General features: G+C 36.5%; 1 protein-coding gene across 4 annotated transcripts in view; it reads right to left on the reverse strand.

Annotated features, from left to right (window-relative positions):
• LOC107087310 (stromal interaction molecule 2-like) overlaps positions 1-11,196 on the reverse strand; it is a 66,111-nt gene that overhangs the window by 29,841 nt on the left and 25,074 nt on the right. For all 4 annotated transcript variants that reach the window (XM_015378832.1, XM_015378829.1, XM_015378831.1 and 1 more), the window contains exon 2: positions 1,130-1,260. In XM_015378832.1, the coding sequence (XP_015234318.1) occupies positions 1,130-1,260 (131 nt within the window). The remainder of the gene's footprint in view (positions 1-1,129; positions 1,261-11,196) is intronic.

The raw sequence follows: 11,196 nt of genomic DNA on the forward strand, positions 1-11,196 counted from the left end.
ATACACACATGCACAGGACAAGATCCACAGATGCACGGGACAAATTCACACATGCACGGGACAAGATCCACAGATGCACGGGACAAATTCACACATGCACGGGACAAGATCCACAGATGCACGGGACAAGATCCACACATGCACAGGACAAAGCCACACATGCACAGGACAAAGCCACACATGCACAGGACAAAGCCACACATGCACCGGACAAATCCGCACTTACATAGAACAAGATGCACACATGCTAAGGAAAAGATGCACAAATGCACACAATGTCAAACAAACACATCAAATTTACAATTTCCCAAGCAAAATTCACAAAAGTATTTGTGATGAATACATATTCATATATTGATTTATAAACTACCACTGGTCTTGTTGACGGAAAAAAATTTTCACCAAATAAACTAATAACACATCGATGATGCCAGCAGGTCTTCTCTTCCATATAATCTGTGCTAATTCTAAACATAGATCTCTGGGCTGCTTAAAGGTGCATCATAAAAAAGAAATTAATCACAGCACTTGATCAATAATGTAATATTGATATTAACCCTTATGTTTCTAAAAAAAATATGTTTTATATACAGTTTGACATCAACAGTATTAATTACCAAATCATTATCAACAATAACAGGACATAAGCTGAGGATCAAAGATAAGCGGAGGATGATGCATGTAGCAGAGTTTTGTCTTTTTGTTTGATAGTTTTTGAATAATGAAAATAATTTTATTAAAATGCTGAGTATGATAAGGACTGGGAAATATGCCTTTTATAACATTTAGCCATTATAGCCTTAGGGCAACTTGTGTTTTTGTTTTGTTTTTTATCTACAGTAGGTTTAAAAATGTAGAACTTTTTACTAAAGGTAAAGAAAAGTCTTCAAATTTTTTAGAGATAACCAACTTTCCTGTAAACCACAGGAAGGTTAGCCGAACAGATAAGAACCACTTTAATTAACCTCTTAAATCAGCGAGAAATCAAATGTAAATAAAGATCTAAACTTCTTACTAGAGAGGTGACTGAAAAAAACCTCAAGGTCAATCAGAAAAAAAACATCTTCTGCTTTACCGCCTGCAAACCATGTGTCTGTATTAACCAAACATATCAGACGACAAAGCTCACCTCCACGCTCTCGTTGACCTCTATCCCTCCATCGTTGTCGTCATCCAGCTGCTTGTGGATGTGCCGCAACGCCTCCAGGCTAAAGCGGTCGGCCTCGCTCGAGCACGGTGGCATCACTATCAGACACGGGTCTAAAAGACACAAACACTCTGCATCAGCTCTCAGGTCCACTTATTGAAAGGGGGTTTAAATTTTCAAAAAACATGATTAACGCATCATTCATAGATGAAAAACCTGTCCCCAGATCCGCTTTACATCACAACTTCATCATCAAACAGCAGCATCATAAAAACATTGATTAGAAACATTAATTTAAGGCAAACCTCTAAAACTAAAATCAGAAAGATGGAATTTAGTTATTGGAGACGTTTTGTCATTTATTATAAAAGGCATAGCTTTTCTTCAATAATCAAAAAAAATTGCAGAAATAGTCTAAAAACCGATTTCTAAAGTTTTTTATTTGTTTTTTTTAAAGAGAAGCTCCTTAAACAACAGTACAGAATATTTTCAGGTCTTTTTAAAAGCAAAAATATTCTAAAATTCTCCATTCCATTTATCTAAAACAATAAATTAAATGTTTTTCTGGAGTTTCTGCTTAAAAAAAACAAATGATTGGCATCATCTTTCAATGCAACTGTGTGAAGTTCCGGAATTTCAGGCCATTGAGATACAAACGTGATAAAACACAGGCTGCTCCAATAACCTCAGCCATGCAAACAGGAAAAGAAAATTAATTCCAATAAATTGGAATTCCAGCAAACATAGCTTTGGCAGCTCGGTCCCGTCTGAAAGCTTTGCCTTCAGGGTCGTTCCAGCTAACAGAGCTCCAGCTGCATGAAATCCTCCATATCTAAAGGGATGTGATGCAGCTGCAAACCCACAAATTTATATTTTCTGCCGATAAATCACATTTAGGAGGCTTCGATTTGCGTTTTGTTAAACAAACTGCTGAAATGTAGGAACTCTATTCTTGTGCAGAGGAGCACAGCTGCAACATTACATCTTTAAAAGTCATATTATTGAATGGTTTCTGTAATTAAACTGTATAATTGTTCGATAATGTTTATCTAAAACAGCTCTACAACCTAATGTGTTAAAAATAAATTAATAAATCACCAGGAGTCCAGTTGCTCCTGTTTGCTACATGCTACTTAGCATTAGCTGCTGCAGACCAGTGCAGGCCACAGAGGACCAAACAGTTTCCTTTATTTTTTCCCTTTTACACAGAGAGAGACACTCATGTTCTCGGGCAACCAGGAGGAAAACAAACGTATTTAATTTCAGCAAATTTTAGCAACATTCTAGTTCGACTATGGAGCCCTCCTCTATCGTCAGGCCTCCATTCAGTGCGCATTGACTAGATTTGCATATTTTTCATTGGCTAGTAAAACTAACCAATGAAAATTAAAAAAAAAATGTCATTATTAATCGCAATCCATTTAGTGGTTGGCTTTTAGTTTTCAGCACAAAAGCAGAAGGGACAAAGCTTCCATATCAAAAATTAAAACAAATATTTTTTTATTTATTTTTGGGTTTTTCTACAGTAGAAAGAAAGGAGAGCTGATATTTTAATTAGAAGTGCACTGATTGCAGTTTTCTGGCCGATCACTAATCTTTAGAAAGCCTGACCTGCCCATCATGATGATTTCTGCAGATAGTAATTTCCTAAAATAACCGACACTGCCAGGTATTCAAGATTACAACTCCTTTTAAGTTCCAGCCTTAATAATTTTAGTTTTCATTAAACATTAAACAATAGTTTTAACTAAACATAAGGTCAAGTATCAATAAAAATCATTAGCTGCGGCTTTACAGACGTTTGTGGAGGTTAGATCGATGGATAAAATCGGCGTTGACAGATCAGATCCAGCATCTTTTATTTCTAAGCTCCGACTGCGATATTTCCAATATTTCAATTCACACTGACCGGTTCCAGCAAACCGGCATCATATCTGCAGTTTAAAGCAACAAGCGAACAATAATCTGAAGGAATTTTCCCAATGTGTCCCCAAGTAGTTTTAGGTCAAAAACAAAAAGTTAATCTCTTATCAGTGGCTGACAAATCAACCTTTATAAAGTTCAAGATATTTAAAGCATCATGCTTTAGGTGTATAAAAAAAAGACAATTATTTATCAACTAAAGGTGTCATGATCCTGACAGCAAGTTAAGCAACAGCAGCTATTTTTCTTCCCTTAAAGCAGAGTCAATGCTACTATTGCTGTGCTCTCTCTTAGAATTCACTTCTCCTGTTTTTTTTAGTTTTTTAGCCCTAATCTGGTTAGAAACAGTCCAAGTGTCCCCAGAAATAAAAAAAAAAGAAAATCCTTAGAAACTGCAGCTCATCAGCAAACAAACACACACATTCAATCCTGAAGACATCAATCCAGAAGAACAGAAGAGTTATTTCCACCTCAGAGATGGGATCCGTTAACAGAGTCATCGTGACCTCGGCCTGAACGATGCCAGAAGAAGGACTTTCTGTATCGGCAAGTGTCTAAATAAGAAACAAGCACCCACAAAGCAGCTGTGGCCAACACCCAAAGAAACTAGCTGGTGTGTGATTCATGTCGGCAGCAGAAGGCCATCAAATAGTAGCTATAAAAAAGGCCAAGGAGTTAGAAACAGCTATTTTTTTTTTTTTATGCTGAAATATTGTTTCAGCCCTATGATCTCCAGTATCAATAAGGACGTCAAAAGGAGCTTATTTTTGTTTTTCTATAGAAATCATATCTAGACAAATAGATCTGAGCATGTTTAGTCTCAAACTCCACAATAAGCACATAAATATTGGAGGTTTTTGCATCTGCGCCGTCGTTCGCATCGGAGGAGGAAACTCCATCATTTTTTCCACCAGCTCATCAGCAACAGGAAAGATGCAGGTGAGTTGATCTTTCTGCAGTCAGAGCAAAATAAATTTAGCATCCTTCTGCATGCATATCTCACCCGATGCAATAAAAAGGAGTGAACCACTCAAAATGTACAAATCTTTCTTACTAATCACTAAAACTTTGCATTAATCCCATGCAGTCTATGGACCCCACAGTTGTTCGTCTCCTCATCAGTCATTAGAAAGAGAAGGCTACTGTTTGACAGTGTGATTTTTTTTTCTTTTTTGCATTAGTGAAGCAACCAAATGAACCCACTTCCCTTATTCTCAAAACATTGTTTGTATTTATTATTATTATCCAGTACGAAGCCTTTTTGTCACTGGCTGCAGCATTTGAATAGGAAAGGCTTTTTTTTTATTGTTTTTTGTTGTTGTTGTTTATTTTATTTTGATAGGAAAACCAGTATCAGGACATGTTTTGCATGCCGTAAGTTTTTAACTGAAGTTTTAACAGCCTGGTGTGGCTGTTATGATGATTAACTCCATTGTGAAACAACCAAGATCTCACCAGGCAGGTTTTTTTGCAACTTAAAGCAACCGTACAACTCAGACACCCCAGTATGTTTAATGGAGACTCTACATACCCCTCCAAGATCCTAAAATAAAACCCCATCTATGCTTTGGATGATCTTTAATGTCAGTTAGTTGGCTTAGTTTAGCATTTTGGGGCCCAAAGGGAAGTGGTTTATATACACAGCCTGGTCTGAGTAGTGGTTTAAGGTGATTGTAGTTGTCTGACAGGTGTCTACAAAGGAATATTAGTGTCTTATATTACAAAGTCCACTTAAAGATGCATTTTTAAATATTTAGAAAAAAAAAAAATAAAATAGCCCAACAATCAAGCAGCAAATGCTTCGATTAGTAGCTGGAGGTTAGATGAAGCTGCAATCTCTTGTTCTTGTGCACATAGATAGAGAACGTCGTTCTATGAGAACTACAGAGGATTTAAATGGAATACCAGGGTGGAAAAGCTATCAGACGTGAAAAAGGATCAGAGGTCACTCCCTGATCAGCAGCAGCCTTCTCTGAACACAGAGAAACAGGAAGGAGCGGCGCTCACGTCACTCTGTACCACTTCAGAAAACAAAAACCACACAAAGCTGTAAGAAGTTAAAAACACAGAAGCCAATTCCAAGTTGCAGAAATCTGTCTCTGTTTTTCGCTCCAAAAGCACCTGAGAACAACTTGCATAATGTATTTGCCTAGATCATGTAGGACGTTTACATAGCCTGCTGTTTGCATAGCAGTGTGCATATCTATCATGCTGTTTGGTTATTTAAAGAGGCACAAAAAGTCTTTGGTTTTTGCAAGACGGAGCTACACACGGCTCCACGTCTTACTGTGATTCCCGGTTCAACTAACTGGGTTTTACAGGTAGGACAGATTTGGCATCATTTCTCTTTTATCTTATCTTCTTAAACCCACTCTTGGAAAAAAACAAGAAGTGGAAAAAGATTAAAGAAGTAAAAAACTGTCATTTAGAGACACATTGAGGCCGGACTACCCGCTGTGCGACTCAAATATAAGACAGCGGAGGCCTTTCCTTCCCCCGGTGTCCTACATTTATTTGAACGTCTGAGTACATTTAGGAGCTGCCGTTAGCACAACAAAGACGAGAACTTGTAACAGGAAGTGCCCTGTGGTGACCTCAAGCTCTCCCGGGAAGATGCACGCTCCGGGGGAAAAAAAACAACAAAAAACAGTCAAGCCTGAAAGATGACAAATTTGGAAAGCGCTGGGTTATTTTTAGTCCATCAGATTCCCGGGTTGTCAGCGTGTAAAAATAAAAACTCAACAATAGCAGAAGGTCTCCCTCACTCTTGCAGGCCTATGCACACACACACACACACACACAGTGAGGGGGGGAAAGTTGTAGTGAAGTCATTCAAAGTCGCTTTAACTCAGGAACACACGCGAGCTGTCAGAGAGAGGACAGCAGCTCGCTTTCAAAGGAATCTGATAACAAAAGCATTTAGCTGTCTGCTGCTTCCTTTAAAGTGAAACCCCGCACCTGAATAGAGCTGGTTATTATTATTTTTAATCTAAGTGTGATTTATGCATGATATTAACAAACCTCTGTCTTTGTTTTCAAGAGAAGCTGAAGAGAATGAGACTATGGGGGGGGAGAAAACAATGCTCTCTTCTCTGGGACTTCCTCATACATGATCCCTGTGACATTTCTCTGCTGTATTTAATCCTGCAGAACTCTGGAGTTCAAAAAACTTGAGCTGCCGTCTGACATCCACCGTCCTACAGCTATACTGGAGGAAGCAACAGCATAAAAGCATTTAAATGGAACCGTTTCTCGTTTTGACCACAAATTAGCGCATTATTGCAAAGCGGACAGAAAGATAATGATCCATGAAAAGGGTTTTATTCAGCCAAATTTGCCCAGACAGCCATAATATAACCCTTTAAAGCCGAGTGTATCATATTTGATCATGAATTTTTGAGACCTCTGCAACATCAGTGTGAAGTTTTTGTTCTTGAAACCCATGCAGTGAACAGAAAACCTATAAAATATTAAGCATAAATGCCTGTATAAAAATGTATCCAAATAAATTATCTAATTTAACCTAAACAAAACGTATGTTTTTTTTTTTTTTTCAGGAGGTTCAATCCTGATTCTAATTTTTGAAAAATTATAAATTTGTGTCAAATATTTAATGGTTCAGGCTTTAAAGGTTTGACATGGTGGTGGCAGAATCATGCCGAGGAGATTTTTTTTTTTTATCAGCAGGGAAGAGGGAGGCATATAGGAGTAGGTAGGAAGCTGAATGATACTAAACAAATGCTTCTGCAGCAGGGTGATGACCGAAACATCCAGCCAGAGCTACGATGAGAGTTTCTAGAAAGGAGCATCACTGTGTGTTAAAATGGCCTAATCAAAGTACAGACCTCCATCTAGTCTAATATCTGCTGTAAATCTTAAAACTGTTCTTCATAGATTCTCTCTATTTAATCTAAATTAGCTTACCCTTTATTGCGCAAAGAGCAATCACTCACTAGATGTGCACAGCCGGTAGAGACATCCCCAAAGACCCGCAGCTGTAAAAGCACTCCACACTTTTCAGATTTCATTATTAAAACCTACTTAAAACCGCAAATGTTTTCCATTCAACTTCAAAATCAAGATATGCTGTGTTGTTCTTTTTGTCTAGCGCACCCACTTAACAAATGTGAAGACACAAAGGGGTGTGAATACTTTTGAAAGGCACCTTACAGCTGGTCATTACTCCAAGATGCAAACTGGCCGAACACTGGAAATACCTGATGAATTAACTCAGATTTCTTTCAGCTTTAAAGCGGAAGATTGACTTTATTTTCACAGCTGACGGCTGGGAACAGAAATCTGCATCACATTGAATGAGTGTGAGTGTTTGCTGCTGCACCAGTGGAGCCTGGAGCTGGTCTCAAACCAAAGAGGGAGAGAGAGGAGCTCAAACTCTGTCTTCAACTTAACTTGATCTGGGATGAGAAGCCAGATTCAGGGTCAGGCATATGGGGAGGAAGGGGTGGTATTAAGACAGCAGCGCATGATGTTGTCTTAATTCCAGTCCTTGCAGGGACTTTTCATTTACCTCTATTCTTTCCCTAGCTATTACCAGCATACTACCCTACCTATCACATAGTAGAGGACCTGTGGACCAGTCCTTTGGTCCCTACAAGTACCTATAAGTCTCCACAAAGACGCATATTCCTGCAGAATTTGCCTTTCTCTATCCCACAAACATGTGCATTCTCTCTAGACAAGCCTGTATTGCAATATTATTTTCCCCGATTGTTTATCGACAGATTCCACTTGATGTTACTGTTGATGTTACGACTTTATGACTTCTGCCACAATAAAAAAAGAGAATTCTACAGCAAAACTGAAGCTAAACAACAAGCTAAAGGTGGTAGAAACTAGTCTGCTTTCAAAGTTGATCATTTCCTGCTTTTAGATATTTCTATTTTATTTAATTCAGGGATTTTTGATATAAAGTGTTTGAGTGTGTGAGTAAAGAGTTTTAAAACTCATACGTACATCTTTTTTGTGTGCAAGCAGACACATTCCCACCTATGTGGTACATTTATTATGTAGGACAAACAAATTATTTCAAAGAACAAAAGCTAAATAGGAAAAAACTAAAGGCTGCAATGATTTCATATATGTGCTGCTATGTAGTAGCAGCTTTCTATTCAGGTTGAGTTTACACCAGGTTAGTGTGTCTTGATATTAAAACCTCAAACTCTGCAACAATGCCAAGGATAATTAACATACCAGTTAACATACAAATAATTATAATTTTTATCAACATGAAAAACTCACTAGCTTCAATCTGAACATGGAACATGCTTTCTCAACAGAAGCCGAGATGGTAGTTCAAGTTTTCAAATAAATGCTAAATAAATAATCCAAATCTAACATGATTTGATAATATCTAATGATTATTTTAGTTTTCTTTTTTGATACCATGTTAAAATGGAGTTTTATCTATATGCAGCATTTGAGTATCGATACATTTTGGAGAATCTATATTTTTGACAAGCTTTGTTCCCACCCATCACCGATGTTAGAAATCAGATGAGGCGCAAACGAAGTTCAGCTATCTTGGCAAATTAAAATGTTAATATCGGCCCAAAATATCAGATAACCGATAACCGATCGGTCGGTCGCTACCTCTAGTCCAATAGGAAAATATATATAAAGGGTAAATATTGGTTTTCAGGCATAATGACAATATTAACATCCGGTATCGCTACCAGCCAACATGTACACATTGGTGCATCTCTGCTGGAGAAAATACGAAATAAGTGGAATGTTTTAAAGGCTGGACATTTCTTTAAACCAATGAAAGGATGAAACAAAAACTTTTCAGGAAGCTCGAAAATCCAACAAGTACTTCTATTGTTCATGTGACAATTCTCTGCTGTATTCTCTGAACGTCTGGGTTGGAGGCAGCATCTTGTTTTGTTAGTAAACCTAAGAATAAAATGATACGTTTGACATAAAAAGGGCTGGAAAGTATATCTAAGAATGAACAAATAAATAAAATGGCAATGCGGATTCAAAGTAAACAATATCAGAAGAGCAAATTGTATATTTTTATTTAAGTAATGCATTTTCATGCCGAGTATTCCAATAATAATGGTCCGTGAATCTTGGGTTAAACGCCACATAAAAGCAGTTTTGTTTTGGGCATTAAGTAATACCATCAAACTATGCAACTCCAATGACAACACAGCAGCTGCAACCAGAAGCAGGTTTTTTTTCTCAATAAAATCATGCATGGCTTCTGTTAATCTGAGTCTGATGGCAAGGAATTGAAAATACATTCACTTGTAAAAATATCACATTAATTATAAAACTAGGAAATTGTACCAACAATGCAACAATTAGGAGTGTTATAGCCTATTGTCTACTCAAACATTTCCTAGATTTTACATATTTTGCACTCCAAATTGTTTCTGCGACTAGCTCAGGAAGCAGAAGCTATTTGGATGTTTGGCGTGAGGAATGCAAAATGTGTTTGCATTCCCGATCCTCTGCGTTTGCTGGCAGGAAATCCCCAGGGTTCACCTTTGGCTCATTACATTTAAATCTAGATAGCCATTCCTGCAGCTGCTGCTGCTGGACAGTTTCTATAAGCTTACAGGCCACCGTAGAAAAGCTTGGAGCAGAACAAAACTATTTAGGTAAAACGTAAACAGCTTCGAACCTCCCAACGCTGGGGACAGGTTTCAAGTACTACCAGATTTAACATTGCTTCCTGTGGATAGGTGTGCTTCTAGGTTCCTACTGTTCATACAGTGACGGGGAATGTTTTAACTTGTTCTACAGCTGATGACTTTAACATGACCAGCAGCTACAAGAAGAGCTCAGGATTAAGGTGGTAAAACTATTATAACGACGCAAGTCGGATGGAAATAAGCCCTTAAAGAAAGACTCATAATTGAATGCTCTTCAGGCTACTATATGGGTGAAAAAGGTAGAGAAGGGCATTGAAATAGTAGTTTTAGTATAAACCTTCATATTTTACCACATTACAACAGAAAACTTTGGTTAAAATTCAGCCTAATTGTAAAATACAAGAAAATGAATATTTGGACATTTTCCTTTACCTTTTCTTTTATATTCAATCATAATGTTAGCAAAACATATAGCAAAACTCACCCACTTAAAACACATAGACCGGGAAAAAAAGCAATAAATCAACCCCAATAATCACTAAACACAAAGCATAAATAAATTAAAATCACAAAAAAACCTTTAAAGATACCTAAAATAAATAAATAAACTATAAGATAGCTAAAATGCTTTTCCTTTCACCTTTGTATGTATTTAGAGAGAAGGGGTGTAGGAAATAAATTAGGTTTTGTCAAATATTACAACATTTTATTAGAAGATATTTGTATCAATTCAAATTTTAAATATTGCTGCATTTCTTTTTCAATATTTGCGTCGATTCACAATTTCAATATCTCGATAATTAACCAGATGATATTTGTATTGATTCAAAACTCCAGTATCACAATAATTAATTATATGAAATTTGTATCAATTCAGAATACAAGTATTGCAACATTTTATTAGATGATGTTCTTGTCGACTTAAAATACCAATATTGAAATATTTCATTGGACAATATTTGCATCAATTCACAATTCCAATATCTTCATATTTTATTCGATGATGTTCTTGTTGACTTAAAATACCAATATTGAAATATTTCATTGGACAATATTTGCATCAATTCACAATTCCAATATCTCGTTAATTAACTAGATGATATTTATATCAATTCAAAACTCCAATATCACAATATTTAATTAGATGATATTTGTATCGATTCAAAATACCAATATCTTCATATTTTATTAGATGATGTTCTTGTCGACTTAAAATGCCAATATTGCAATGTTTCATTAGACAATATTTGCATCGATTCACAATTCCAATATCTTGATAATTTACTAGATGATATTTGTATCAATTCAAAAGACCAATGTCTTTATATTTTATTAGATGATGTTCTTGTCGACTCAAAATGCAAATATTGCAATGTTTCATTAGACAATATTTCCATCGATTCACAATTCCAATATCTTGATAATTTACTAGATTATATTTGTATTTAGGGATGCACGATATTGGGATTTTGGCCGATATCCATTTCTGACACTTTGAAAAATAAT

Source organism: Cyprinodon variegatus, unplaced genomic scaffold, assembly GCF_000732505.1.
Source record: "Cyprinodon variegatus isolate N-32 unplaced genomic scaffold, C_variegatus-1.0 Scaffold179, whole genome shotgun sequence".
Taxonomy (NCBI): Eukaryota; Metazoa; Chordata; class Actinopteri; order Cyprinodontiformes; family Cyprinodontidae; genus Cyprinodon; species Cyprinodon variegatus.